The sequence below is a fragment of the Sphaeramia orbicularis genome, chromosome 17 (assembly GCF_902148855.1).
Source record: "Sphaeramia orbicularis chromosome 17, fSphaOr1.1, whole genome shotgun sequence".
NCBI lineage: Eukaryota > Metazoa > Chordata > Actinopteri > Kurtiformes > Apogonidae > Sphaeramia > Sphaeramia orbicularis.
Window position 1 is genome coordinate 22,843,144 of NC_043973.1, and position 15,794 is coordinate 22,858,937.

General features: G+C 34.9%; 1 protein-coding gene across 1 annotated transcript in view; it reads right to left on the reverse strand.

The window, feature by feature from the left end:
* Positions 1–15,526, reverse strand: part of LOC115437361 (collagen alpha-4(IV) chain-like) — a 40,408-nt gene extending 24,882 nt beyond the window's left edge. Inside the window, exons 1-5 of the mRNA XM_030160588.1 lie at positions 15,471–15,526; positions 13,153–13,195; positions 5,636–5,707; positions 2,649–2,783; positions 2,503–2,547 (exon numbers count right to left, since the gene is read on the reverse strand). Coding sequence (XP_030016448.1) covers positions 2,503–2,547; positions 2,649–2,783; positions 5,636–5,707; positions 13,153–13,195; positions 15,471–15,511 — 336 coding nt within the window. The 5' untranslated portion in view covers positions 15,512–15,526. The remainder of the gene's footprint in view (positions 1–2,502; positions 2,548–2,648; positions 2,784–5,635; positions 5,708–13,152; positions 13,196–15,470) is intronic.
* Positions 15,527–15,794: the final 268 nt, after the last annotated feature.

Genomic DNA, 15,794 nt, shown 5'->3' on the forward strand with positions numbered 1-15,794 from the left:
CTTGGTAACAGGTGGAATATTATTAAAATTGTACTTACTTCTCTTAAGACATTTCAGGTTGTTCATATTTACTCAGGTTATTCAGATACTTTTGTTCAATATTATACTTTGTTTTAGTGTAAATACATGAAAACATTTACATTTACAAAGAGAAAACTTTGGAGCTGTGAGTATTTATAGATTATTATGACACACTTGAGATTGAATGGGTCTGAATATGGAACCTAAACTAAAAGGTTTGTTAATATCTTAGTGTAATTTTTGCATTTCACAAATTCATCCCAGGGGCCGGACTGGACCCTTTGGCGAGCCAGATTTGGCCCCCGGGCCACATGTTTAACACCTGTGCTGTTTCTTTTCAAGTACCTCACTTATAATGATTTACGGAGCCCGGGAAGGGACATGAAGAGAAAAAAAATGTATTGCGTTATAATGCAATAGTTCAAAAGTGTTGCGTTATAATGCAATAGTTTTTGCGTTATAATGCAAAAGTATTGCGTTTAAACGCAAAAGTATTGCGTTATAACGCAATAGTTTTTGCATTGGGATCTGCATTCGGGATCGGACAGGTCGTCAGGTCAGACACCTGTACCTGCAGTCTGGTGCCCTATGCATGTGTAGTTCAGATGACCGTAACTCTGTCATTATTTGTCCGATCAGAAAAATTCCAACGGTTTCTGAAACCTGAGACTCTGTGCTTTATGGACATTCTCGGGTCAATGCGAAAATTTCACGGGCACCTGTCCTAGAAGATGCAAAATAAGCCATTCGCTGACTGGGGACGCACACAGCAGAGCGGATTCACGGAGCGAAGAACCGGAGCGCACAACTTAGTGGATAACGGATTAGATCTAGTTTTGGAAAATGTAGGCAAGACGGATATCCCAAGTCCCATGACCCCCCTGGAGGTTTACGGATGGATTTGTGACCGAAGGAGCGACTGATGGAGCAACATCTGAAGAAGAAAGGTAAAGTTCACCCAGTTCCATTTAGTGGATTTTCTACATGACTGAAGCACTGTCTGCTTTTTTCTATGGAGTTTTTACTTGTTTCACTTTAGTATATTTGTAAACTGACGCTTATACTACATCGTGGTTTTATAGAATAAAGTACGAACCGTGTAGAGTATGTGTTAGTTCGGAGTATGTTGGACTTTCTGTGCGTAAAAGTGCGCATGACGCTCTCCAAAATAAGAGCGCATACGCTGATGTTCGGTGACTTTTTTTCTTCAATAGTACAATTTGACCTTGTTTTGTTTGTCTAATACATTGTTCTATGTGTGTTATTTTTCCATGTGTCCACCGGTAGTTACATTCAAGGATGAAGAGAGAGAAGTCACGGTGATGCGCAAAGGCTCTGGTGATGAGAGCAGAGACTGAAGACAGTCCACACACAGATGAAGGACGGAGGAAGAGCCTGATGATGATCAGTCCAAACACCACAGACATTCAACACATCCACAGGAGGACGGACTTTTCGTTTCAACAGACTATTTTCCATGTTCAGACTGTGCCATAGGAGCACTGCCTGGATCAGAGCTGTGAACTGACACAACTGTTTCTGCAGAACCACGAACATGAAGGCACTCTGCAGCCACAGAACGGACAAATGCCCTGTGTGTGTGTGTGTGTGTGTGTGGGGGGGGACGGACACCTGTAGAGTTTGGATTTTTACCCTGTTTTTGCACAATAAAAGGAAAATACTCACACAGCTTGTTTTAAACACTTTTTATACTTTTAAAGTTCATATTTAACTTTCAAATGTTGTATCCATGTCTAATTTCAGTGTTTTTCTGCTAAAACTAAAAAAAAAAAAAAAACTAATTCCGTTTTTGTGTTTTTTGTCATTTTAAATTGTTATTACAGTATTAAAACAAATAATGATTGCAATATTGAACGTTCGAAGTGGTCTGCAAAAATTGACAAAACGACTCAAAGCATATTTTCCGACCTTTTTATGATCAAAATAAGAAAACCAGTCCAGGTGGACCATCTGAGGCTCAGGAGTATAAAGGATTTTAATACAATGCGCACATCCTCCTTCTCATGCGCAGATCATTCACACTTGGCGCACATACATCTGTATCCATGAAGCTGCACACAGACGTGAAGCTGGGCAAATAGGAATTTCATTCAAAAACCGTTGGAATTTTTCCGATCGGACTAATAATGAAAGAGTTATGGTCATACTACACAGGACAGGGGGGCGTGTCAGACCTGGCACGGTCGGACCCGAACTGGATTACAATGTATTATGTACGGACCTCAATCAAGAGAGAGCATATATGATTGCGTTATAATGCAAAACTATTGCGTTATAACGCAATACTTTTGCGTTATATCGCAATAGTTTTTGCGTTATAACGCAATAGTTTTTGCGTTATAACGCAATACTTTTGCGTTATAACGCAATAATTTTTATTTTTTGCATGTCCCCTCCCGGGCTCCGTAATGATTACTATATTCTTACAGTTAATTTTGTTCACATCAGAAATGTACTTACCTCTGAACCACTATGACCAGGGAAACCAGGATCACCTATAAAGCCCTGAAATATATAGAAAAAAAAGGAACCTCTCATTTATTACCCATTTACAAAGCATTATTCACTCTGATCCCATCACACACATACTTTTTCTACACACTTACTCGGTCTCCTTTGGGTCCATCTGGGCCATGTGGTCCCTCTACTCCCATCCTGCCTTTCTCTCCAGGAGGCCCCACTTGTCCCCGTAGTCCCATTGGTCCTTGTGGGCCTTGTTTGCCTGGCTTACCTGGAGACCCCTTCAATGACCACATTAGTGCAAAGAAAAGGCTATTTAAAGGCCTATGGTTATGAGAGACACTTTTTTGGGAAAGAACATTTTTTCCTTGAGGACATTTTTAGGCTTTTATTCACCTCTTTTAGCAACCTAGGTCCTGGAATAGGCTAATGACATTGGCATTGACTTTTTTGACTTTATTGCCACTTCACCATCTTCATGAAAACTGTAATGTGATTGAGATGCAGGAGAATATATGAGAACTCTGCTCCTGGGGAAGTAACCACTGAGTCAGCTGCATTAACTAATCAACAAGGTGCATATTCATATGGTCATTTATCTCTTTAGGATGATATAATGATGATTTCTAAACAGAACTATTCTAAACACCTTCTAGAGCAGGGGTGTCAAAGACATTTTAGTTCAGGGGCCACATTCAGCTAAATTTGATCTGAAGTGGGGCAAACCAGTAAAATTATAATAATATATAAATAATGTCAACTCCAAACTTTTCTCTATGTTTTAGAGTGAAAAAAGTAAAATCACTTTATGAAGATGTTTGCATCTACAAACTATCCTCTCAAACAATGTGAATAATATGAACAAATGGAAAAATATGTGTAATTTTAACAATATTATGCTTCATTTTATCATTTCCACATGTACATTATAACTTACAGATCACAGTGGATCTACAAACACACAAAACATTTAGTAACAGGTGGAATATTATTAAAATTGCACTTACTTCTCTTAAGACATTTCAGGTTGTTCAGATATTTTTGCAATATTATACTTTGTTTTAGTGTAAATACAAGAAAATATTTACATTTGCAAAGAGAAAAATTTGGAGTTGTGAGTATTTATAGGTTATTTTGACTGAATTGGTCTGAATGTGGAACTTGAACTAAAATGATTGTTAATATCTTAGTGTAGTTTTTGCATTTCACAAATTCATCCCAAGGGCTGGACTGGACCCTATGGTGGGCCGGATTTGGCCCCCGGGCCGCATGTTTGACACCTGTGTACCTGTAAAGGAATCAAAAATGCATCTGTAAAGTTCTGTTTCCTGTTGGTGTTCAGCCAATGGGTGAAGACGGCAGAAGACAGTACACTGGGCACGTAGACGTATGCTCATTACTAACCATAACCCTGCTGAAGAAGCTAGTTAGCATTAGCATGATCCCTGTGATCAGCAATGACAAGGTAAGACAACCTTTCTCTGACTAGATAGAATTCTTTATCGATTGTGGATTTATACACTGACGTCCTCGTTGCCATGCCCCCTGTTTGAACATGTAAAATGTGCAAGTGTTCCTGCTGGGATTCGAACATTGTGGGCCGTAGTGTTACTTACCGAGCTATCCTTCCACATGTACTTCAGGGAGCACGTTTATGCATCCCAACTAGACTGTCCTATCTCTTGTATTGGGGGGGGGGCACGCACCATTTATTACCACAGTCTGTGTGTAACTCAGAAGTAATACAGGAGTCATGTAACGCATTACAGTTCTGAGACAGTAATATTGGGATTACTTTTGAATAACAGTAACAAGTAATGTGCACTGTAAAAAATGACTGTAGAATTAACAGCAAAAAGTTGTAAAATTGCAACATAAAAAAACTGTAAGTGACAATACAATGCAAAGTTGTTTATTTGATAAGATTTTTGTGTTAACGATTAAATCAAATATAGCTGTAGTTCTAACAGGAAGAGTATGTGAACAAAACCAGATTTGTATGTAGAAATGATGTATTTCTATTGTTTTTAGAAAACAAAACTGTAAATTGAAAAACAATGCGGTGCCGTTTAAATTGCAAGACCATAATGTTGAAATAACAGCCTTTTTCGTTTACGTGTGTGTGTGTGTGTGTGTGTGTATATATATATATATATATATATATATATATATATATATATATATATATATATATATATATAATTTTTAATAAAGTAAACATTTAACAATGTAACATTTTAAACTTGTAAATGAATGGGTCGGTAGAGTTGGTAGAGCAGCTCGTCCTATAACCAAAGGGTTGGTGGTTTGAATCCTGGCTCTGACTGTCCATATGTCCAAGTGTCCATGGAAGACACTGAACCCTAAATTGTTCCCAGTAGGACCTGGTAGCTTTGGGAAGTGCTTTGGGCACCATGAAGGTGTAGAAAATTTGCTAAATAAGTGCAGTCCATTTGCCATTTAAATCCAATGTTAAATCTACATGTTTAAAATGTTAAATCTACATGTTTAAAATGTTAAATCTACATGTTTAAAATGTTAAATCTACATGTTACTCTGTAAATATGTTTACAGTTGGATGTGTTTTTTACAGTACTGTTCTGGTCACCACAACTGCCAGTTTTTTTCTGTAAAAACAACAGGATTTTTTTTACAGTGTGTAATGAATTACAGTTTGGAAGTAACTTCCACAACAGTGTACTCTACACAAGTGTACTAGAACAAGACCAGTGTTCAGAACAAAACTGAGCAGCACCTAAAAAGTACAAGAATTAAAATCAAAATTAAAGATTCAACGACAAGTGAAAGTTGTGCTTTACAAATAGTTACAATCATTTCCCTATGATGTTGTAAAGTGGTAGAATACAACAAGCTCATATAAATCAATCCTGGTGCCAAAGCTGATTTATATATACTTTGTTTTTATTTGACTGGCTTAATTTCTCATGCTTATCTATCAAATGATTCATTTTAAACTATAAAAGCCAATGGAGTCTGTGTCTGTCTACTCCTCACTTTTACTACTTTTGCTCGACAAGGATGAAAGAAAACATACAAAATTAAAACTGAAACAACAATTCATGAGTGCTTTGTCAATACAAAACAATAATCAAAACCTTTCAGAAATACATACCCGTGCACCTTTGGCAGGATGACACTGACACACAGAGCAGTCTCTACCTTGACACGGGCCCTCGGACCCCCCCTGAAACCACAAACAAACAGAGACCATTACAGCAACACTAACCACAACTGCATTTGTGTTATAACACTGAGGCTGTTCATATATGAGGGAGAGTCAAAAAGAGACAAATGTAATGAAAAAAAAAGTTTATTCATCAAAATAAAATTATTATTATTTAATTTTTTTTTGGAGTGTCACCTCACAGCCAGAGGGTCTTGGGTTTGATTACAACACCAGCTGATGGGGATATTTATGTGCAGAGTTTGCATGTTCTCCTGTGTTTGCATAGGTTCTCTTCCTCCCACCATCCAAAGACATGCACTGATAGGTTAATTGGTTGATCTACATTGACCATAGGTGTGAATGTGATTGATTTTCAGCCCTGTGATGAACTGGTGACACATCTAGGGTGTACCCTGCCTTCACCCACAGGTAGCTGAGATAGGCTCCAGCACCCCCATGAGGGTAAAGTGGTTCTGAAGATGAATGAATGAATGAATGAATGAACAAAACTATTTTTCCACATAAGCTCCATCAGAGTCTAAGTCAGGGGTCTCAAACATGCGGCCCAGGGGCCAAATGCTAAACATTCCAATCCGGCCCATGGGTTGAATTAGCAAAGTGCAAAAATTGACTGTGGAATTGAAATTCCGGTTTTGGCCCCCAGGCCGCATGTTTGACACCCCTGTTCTAGGTGATTCCACGTGGGGTCCCGACCCCAAGGCTGAAAAACACTGGTATAAACCCTTTTACAACTTATGTTTCCATCTGTAGATTCCTTCTTTGGAGGATTGCTGGAGCTGTGTTCGACACAGATTTTGTCATGAGAACTTGCTGACTCTCCCTTGTATAAATGCGTCTCAGTAGCACAGGTGACAGAATAAGGTCAGAGGACATCAGAAACATCAGATAAAGTTGTGACTTTGGCATTCGCTATCTGCCACTGCTAAATATTTGCAGCTCACCCAGCCTTGAGAATGAGAGATTTCCCTGAGGAGACTGGACAGGCCTGATTACAGAGCTTTAAACAAATAGGCCCAACTGATCTCACATCAACCAGGGCAAATAAGGAATGCTCTGACCTTGATCAAAAAATCAGCACACAGAACTCAGTCATTATTACCAAGCACTGATGAAAAATATTCTCCACACCTCTCAATGTCAGATGTTCCCAATGATGTGTTTGCATGAGTGCACTGGGAGTTCCACGGTACACAGATATATGTGTCACAAACATTTAGTAATTTCCTCTCAACCATCCCAAATATTTGGATGAGTTTAAACTGTATTGCACATCTGTTGATAAACCTGTTCCAACTTTCACTTTTGACCTAAACATTCACAGGGGTCTCGTCATCCGTTCTGAGAGAACATTCAACACTTGCAGAGTCTGGGAACACACAGCGACAAGTGAAAACACTGTAACACAACTGCAGCTGCAAGAAATGATTAAGATATGTGTGAAAATCCTGCAAAACTGACACAAATGATAATCTGTTTTCTGCTCATTTTCAAGTCTAAGCTGCGTTGATGAAAATTAGATTAAAAGGAAAGAAAGTTTAGCCCATTTGTTCAGTTTTGACTCCAACTACATACAGAAATAAATAAATAAACCACGTTTTATTTTTTTTTAATTTTTTTTTTGAAAAACACAAACCTGCTATTTACCATCTCAAGCACAAACCAGTTAACACAGGGATGTCAAACTCATTTTAGTTCAGGGGCCACATTCACCCCAATAAGATCTCCAGTGGGCCAGATCACTAAAATAATAACAGTGAAAAAAGTAAAATGAAATGATGTCAATGTTTACATCTATGATGTTTCCTTAAAAATCTGAATAACATGGACAACTTGAAATGTCCTATGAAAAACAGGTGCAATTTCAACAATATTCTGCCTCAGTTTATCATTTACACATGTGCATTACAGCCTACTTTACAATTACAAAAACACAAAATATTTACTAACAGGCAGAATATTGGTAAAATTGCACTTAAAACATTTCAAATTGTACGTATTTATTCAGGTTTTTCACATTTTTAGAAAAAGCAAAGTTTGTTGATGTAAAACATTTTCATGTAATTTTCCTTTTTTTACACTAAAACAATGAGAAAATTAGCGGTTGTCATTATTTATAGGTTACTACGATAGTATTTTACTGGATTGACCCACTTGAGATTATATTTGTCTGTATGTGGAACCTGAATTAAAATTATTTGGACGCCACTGATCGTTAATATCTTAAGTGCAATTTTTGCATTTCACAAATTCATCCCAGGGGCTGGATTGGACCCTTTGGCAGGCCGGTTTTGGCCCCCGGGCCGCATGTTTGACACCTGTGAGTTAACACTAACTCAACTGACCCCCAGTATCTAGTTCAGGTTGGTAAGTTGTCACAGTACAATCGATGTTAGAGTAAAATTTCATAAAACAATTGTCATTAATAACTTTATTATTTAATTTATTGTTATTGATTCATGTACCATTTGTAACAAGAACATGCAAATTGTGTTTTTTACTGATTTTTTAGGATACATATAGTATTTTATAGTATTATTTTATGTAAAACATAAAATTGTCAGGAAAATAGGAAGGAAGGAAAATATTATAACTCATTTTATATTCATTTCTATTTTGTTTTAATGAAAAAATTACAAACACACAAACATAAAGAAATAAATATAAGATTTAAAACCCTATAAACCTAGGATTCTCATTTTGTCACAAATAAGAAATGCATTACAAGAATATGTTTGAAGTAAAGTTTATTTTAAGTCTATCACCTTTTCCTTTCTTCTTTTCTTTTCTTTTATGCTAATTGTTTAATATCTTTTGCAAGTTGAACTGTATAAATGTTGGTTTGGATATCTAGACTCTAAAAATGTTTGAATGAATAAAAAAACGATCAAAACAGTAAGATATTAGTAAAAAAAACTCTGCAGGCAACTATTATTTTGTGTGCAGAACCACTGCATTCTTTTCTCTGCTTTATCACTGATTCCACATGTAAGCATATTAAAATATTAAAGTTATTTGTCAACACTAATTTTAGCGTGCCGCAGTACTTTGCGACTGTTCGGTTCAAGGAAACAGCTAATTTGTTTTCATTTGTTGCTGAAAACCTCCCAGACCTCCCTCAGGGACAAATTATGCAATAGCAACATTTGGATACCCCAAAATATCCAGTATTTTTTGACATTTCTGTACCACAGTTTCTTAATTGTTACATAAGGCAATAGGCCAAATCCCCTGGCCTAGCTCTTGCAGCACATTAACAAGATGTACTGTATGCATAAGCCTCTAAGTACTGTAAAAAATACTGTAAACATGGAAGTAATATATTGCGATTCCATGGTTCATCAAGTACATCCTGGAATTTCAGTGCTCAGTACTTAACATGCTTGCGGTTTGGGTTGACATAAGGAGCCAGGTGTGTATAAACTTCATCACACAAACATCAGTATCACTATAATTATTTACGAAGCATCTGAAAAGGATTCTAATTTACGAAAAAATGTAAAGGCTGTATATCATTTGATTTGTATTTTTATTGTTTTTACTTTAGATTATTATTTCAGTTATATCACAATTTTAATTCTTTTTTTTTTTTTTTTTTTTTTTTCCTGTGTATTGTTTATTTCCAGGGAGGTATTTACATAAGACTTTTTGGCTTCTATCCTCTCCTGCACAGTGGTGTTACTTGCATGAAAATTGTTTTTTTTTTTAATTTTCTCTTGTTGTCTATAATGTGCAAATAAATAGAAAAAATAAACATAATTTAGAACCATGTACACACACATATTCAAAAGCGTAAGATTCAGCATTATCAAGATCCAAATAGACCTTTACCTAAGTTAACCCTCTGGGTATCCTGTCAAGTTTATGGAAACACCAAATATTCTCTGACAGGGGTGTCAAACTCATTTTGGTTCAGGGGCCACATTAAACCCAATTTGATCTCAAACAGGCCAGACCAGTAAAATAATGACTTAATAACCTATAAATAATGACATATTGAAGTTTTTCATTTTGTTTTAGTACAAAAACCCCCCAATTAAATTATGAAAATATTTACATTTTACAAAAAAGATGTGAATAAGCTGAAAAAACAGAAATTTCATTAGAAAAATTAGTGCAATTTTAACAATATTATGCCTCGACTTATTATTTATGCATGTACATTTACACACAATGTTACATAAACATTTGGTAGCAGGCAGAATATTGTTAAAATTTTGGAGTTTAGAACTAAAATTTGAACAATTTCTACGATATTACATCTTTTATTATTAACACAACTACAGATCACAGTGGATCCATAAATGCACAAAACATTTAGTAACAGGCAGAATATTGTTCAAATTGCACATTTTGGGTTGTTCATCTTTGTTTTTATTTATGTATTTATTTGTATTTTATTGAGAAAAAATTATTTTGTAAATGTAAATATTTTCACTGTGTGATCTTATTTTTTTCACTTAGATTTTTCACAAAGAAAATTTGTCATTGTCATTATTTATGGGTTATTGTGTTATTTTTACTTGAGATCACATTGGTCTGTATGTGGAACCTGAACCAAAATCATTTTGACAACCTTGACTGTTCAGGTTTATTTTTGCACTTTCATCCCGCGGGCTGGATTGGAACCTTTGGCGGGCCAGATTTGGCCCCCGAGCCACATGTTTGACACCTGTGTTCTATGGCTTTTGAGAGACACATGCCCTGTGAGGATCTGGCAACATCCAGGGTGTACTGATGGTATCTGGGATTGACTTCAGCATCCTGAGAACCCTTTACAGCTGGGATGTCAAACTCATATCAGCTCACATACAGCCCAATTTGATCTGGCTTTATCATCAGATAATAGCATAATAACATATAGATAATGCCCTTGACTGTTAAAAACTTCAGTGTAATTTTTATTCTCTGTGGGCCGGATATGATCCTATAATGGGCCAGTTTTGGTCTGCAGGTTGTATGTTTGACACCTGTGCTCTAGAGGATTAAGTAGTTTGGAAAATGAATGAATGAATGAGAGAACCATGCATGTCCCTTATGTGCAAGAAACTATGTAACTTAATGATATGGAGATTTATTTGGACCAAACATAAAACACATACATAAAGATATTAGTATAAAAATAGTTAAACTTTATCCTCATTGAAAAATCCTCCCATAGCAACTATAAGAGTCTTGGTCTCTCACAGTTTCTCCAAAAATTTACCTGAAATGCCTCTTGTAAAACTTATCATTGATTTTCATGTCTAGTCAGATGTTTCTTTCTGACTTTGCGATCCAGTTTGTCCCAGATCAGTTAAATACATTTTAGGTCAAATCACTGAATGATAGATAACACGCCATGTGAATGTTTTCTCTCTAAATAATGCTGAAATAGCCTAGATGTATGTTTCACTCTGAAGTTGATGTTGAAGTATGGAATCATAGCCATGTCTTATGTACTGACCTGCATCAAAACTGAACCATCAAACTGTTACTGTTGTTCATACGTCACTGCATTTAAACACACATTTAACTATGATTAATTAAAGCCTGAACCACAAAATCATTGATAGGAAATTCCAGTTCTTTGAAACTGGATACTTTATTGGTTGTTCTGAACAATCCCCCCCAATTTTTTTTCAAATATCAGTTTCCATGTATACGTTTCAATTTTGTATCATATTTGATACATCAGGTCTCAATGCTCAAATATTATTTTTGAACAAACAAAAACATAATATAACATAAACCTGTCTAACAAATTGGTAATTCTTCTTCAAAATTGGCAAAGTTCTGCCTCCTTCCTCATTAATGACAGTCTCGTGGTGACACTGGAAAGGCCTCTGGTGAATGAATTCCTCCCCCCTGGTGGATTATCTGTGTGTTGCATGTATCTAATTGTATACATCAGGTTTTTCAAGAAAGAAAAATATCACACTGATCATGTAGAGCACAGATGTCGAACATGCGGCCTGGGGGCCAAATCCGGCCCGCCAAAGGATCCAATCCAGCCCCTGGGATGAATTTGTGAAATGCAAAAATTACACTGAAGATATTAACAATCAAGTGTGTTAAAATCATTTCAGGTCATTTCAGTCTGAAGTGGATCAGAACCAGTAAAATACTATCATAATAACCTATAAATAATGAAAACTGTAAATTTGTCTCTTTGTTTTAGTGTAAAAAAAAGTAAAATTACACAAAAATGTTGACATTTACAGACTAGCCTTTAACAAAAATGTGAATAACCTGAAATCTCTTTAGAGAAGTATGTGGAATTTTAATTATATTCTCCCTGTTATTTAATGTTTTGTGTATTTGTAGATCCACGGTGATCTCTAAGTTGTGAATCACATGTATAAATGATAAACTAAAGCGTAACATTGTTAACGTTTCACTTATTTTACTAAAGATTTTTCAGGTTGTTCATATTTGTTCATGTTATGTTCAAGTACAATTCATAGATGTAAACATTTTCATTACAGAATTTACTTTTTTCACTACAAAGTTCTTATCCTATTATTTAGATTATTTTACTGGTCTGGCCCACTTTCTATCATATTAGGCTGAATGTGGCCCCTGAACTAAAATGAGTTTGACACCTCTGATGTACAGGGCTTCAAAACCCATATATCAAATATGATACGTTTGGTGTTATGGGGTTAACCTAATGAGCTGAGAAGGCCAATGTGATGCAGCTGCATATATTTCATTCAAAATCTACTAACATAGTAGTTTGATGAATGTTAAGGTTTTTATGCCAATATGTATAGATTTATATATTTGTTTGATCAAAATACATGTGAAGTTACCTAGTTTGGAACATGCATGTATCTGTCAAAATGGTAAAAGATCCAAACTTTTGGGTGTTTCCACACTTTTTACAGGTCCTGTACAGCAGCTACTTACCAAACTCAGCCCCGAGTGAGGAAACTGGAGTGATCATGTGGTTTTTGGGAAGCATTATATTCATAATATGGGTATTTCATTAAAACCTTTGACTATGTGTTATGTTGTATGTGGTAAAACATTAATCCTACTGTGAGGTCTTTCTAAATTACATTACAAATATTGGTTCCCATAACACACCATGTTAACAAGTCATCTAACAATGAACTGAAATAACATTTTCAACAAAAACTCAGTGATTATGTATTATGATCATAATCTTAAATTCATTTTGCCCTTGGTGCTCACCAATACATATTTTGGAGTATTTTTTAATCATCTCATATCAACAAGTGCTTGGATAAATAATGCAAATTTAATTATAACATTCAATACAATCTGTTTTACAATTTATAGTTTGGGTTTTTCTCAACAGCATCATAATGCATTTTATACTCGTAACATGATTTTATTCGTAGTGGCACTTTTGAGATGAAACTGTTTTAAGGTGATGCTTTCAAAGGTGCATAGTTTCAAAGCCAGACACGTTAATATTCAAATAAAAAAAGCCTTACTGCATTAAGCTGCTGCACAAAGATGCCCAGGAGGAGGATCCACCTGCCAATGCAACATAATAATAGATTAACTTGAGTGTTTTTATGCCCAGACTCCTCACTACGGATAAAATATCATCACAAACTGTATGACAGAGACCTTATGTTGTTGACTTTTTTTCATTATACTCTGCTTTTCATGCTGAAGCCATAAAAACTCATAAAACGTGAGACAAGGCAATTACAATGAACCATATGTATGAAATGACAGTTGCATCTTGAGTCCATGTATTGAACTGCTAAAGCTATACTTAAACTTTGGAAGAAATGATTGTCTACTAAATTGTAAAACACACTGCAGTTGGATGACTGCAGGGTTTCAGTTTTTGTTTTTTTCCAGCAAAGTTGTAGTTGTGGTGTAGTTGTAGAATATCTAAGTAAACAGGAAAGAAGTGTGTTGTACTGTACCAGGCTGTTTATGCTGTAGATAAAGATTTTAATCCAAAGAACACACATATTTTAATGAAAGAATTGAACTATTTAATTCTAATTTAGATTTTTTTTGCTGAAATATTCTTGATTAGTCAGTAATTAAACATATTATTGTCAAGAATTCATCAAAGTGAGGGTGATAACATTATAACTGGTGCTGGAGCATTAAATGATAAAGTATATGTAGAATATACAGTTGCGGAAAAAATGATTAGACCATCAAAAGTCATCAAAAACAAAGGTTATGCAATCAAATACTAACTCCTGTGTGTATCATGTGACTAAAACAGACAGAAAAGAAAACATGAAATGTGTAAAAACACTGTTTTTGGCAGTACAATGCCATAGATATTGATGTAATTTTTTTTTTTATTTATTTGCACATACAAATATAAAATGAGGCAAATACATGTACATATCTCTCTTGGTAGAGAGAGGGGTATGAAAATGTGCAGTTGAGGTCAGAAACCCAAAAGGCTTATAGAATGACCTCACCTTGACATAGCTGTATTTAAAAAAAAATAAAAGAATGTCATTTGCATACCTCCCATGAAGTAGAGGGATAAATAAAAATGACATAAAAGTAAGAAATGATTGTTATATATCTATAAACATAATTTCTTTCAATAACATAAAGAGTAAAAAGACGTGAAAATAATGATAAGCAATAATAGTAGTTGTAATAGAAACACTAAATACATAGTAGGGATGTAACGCTATGAAAATTTCATATCACGGTTATTGTGGCCAAAATTATCACGGTTATTATTATCGCGGTATTATTGAAATTGTGCTCAAAATGTTCAAAAAGTGCTAATACACACACTGAAATAATTCAACCAAGTTGCATTTTGGGAAATAAATAAATAAATAAATAAAATAATAGGCACAATGTACCTTCTTTCGGCAGAAACATTCAAATATTAACCCTTAGTGGTCTGAGCCTATTTTGTCCGTTTTTTTCAGTACTTTTGATTTTGCCTTTATATACTATATAAACAAATGTTTACTATCCCCATGTTTGGTATCTTTTTTTTTCAGCACAACTTCATCTATAGCATCTGAGTATTATTTTTTTCACTTTAACCTATAATAAAAACATAAAAGGACAAAAAACACAAAAAATATATATAAAATCCGATTTGAAAAATTTATATAATTTATTGCATAAATAACACACAGATGCTTAACGAACCTTTTCAAAGAGTTTAAAAGTGAATATTGGTTCCAAATATTAGGTATATACAATTAAAATTGTAATAAATTAAAACTATACTCAAATATTTGACATAAAAGCAGATCTTTTCATAGGTGTTTTTTCCCCTAAAAGTGCAGTAATCAAACACAGTTATCATGATGATTAGAATTTAAACAGTAATACTAACTGTTTGCAGTTTTACCGTGGTTTATCACTATACCAGTAATCATTACATCCCTAATACATAGATAAATAAATAAGCAGATAGATGTGAAAAAGTGTGATTCCGAAGAGAATACAGCTAAATTAAGTTCTAATAACACACCAATAAGAGAAATCCAAACAAAACGTGTGGCACTTAGGAAGATACAATTGAACAATCAAACCAATTTTTGCTGTGAACTTAAGGGATTTTGGTTATTATAAAGAAAACCATGAAAAATGATAGATATCAGCTCTGAAATTAAACTCTTATGAGCTATTTTTGTTGTTATCATTATATTTGTCCAAACAAATGTACCTTTAGTTGTACCAGGCATTAAAATGAACAAGAAACTAAAGAAAACAAAGGTGGTCTAATAATTTTTTCCGCGACTGTATGTCATATCACAGTTATTCTTCATTGAATTGTTGTTGCAGTAGGATTCACCTGAGCATGTAGGGAGTCACAGAAGTACTTGAGGATCTCATGTCTTGTCAGTCCTCTGATCAGGTGAGCACTGACCTCAGTGCTGCCCCTTGTGGTGGAGGAAATCTGGCACGACCCAACAAAAGAATCAGCTGTTTAGACATGTGCATCATTTACAGTACATGGAGCAAAATTTAAAAAGTTATGTCTTTCAAGATAAATTCAGTGGGTGATATTATGGTTTGATAATTACAGACTAACTGCAGAAAATATTAATGCTAATCTTCAAAACTTCTAAACTTCTGGAGATATTTCTGATTCTGACATCTCTAAACATTCTAACTT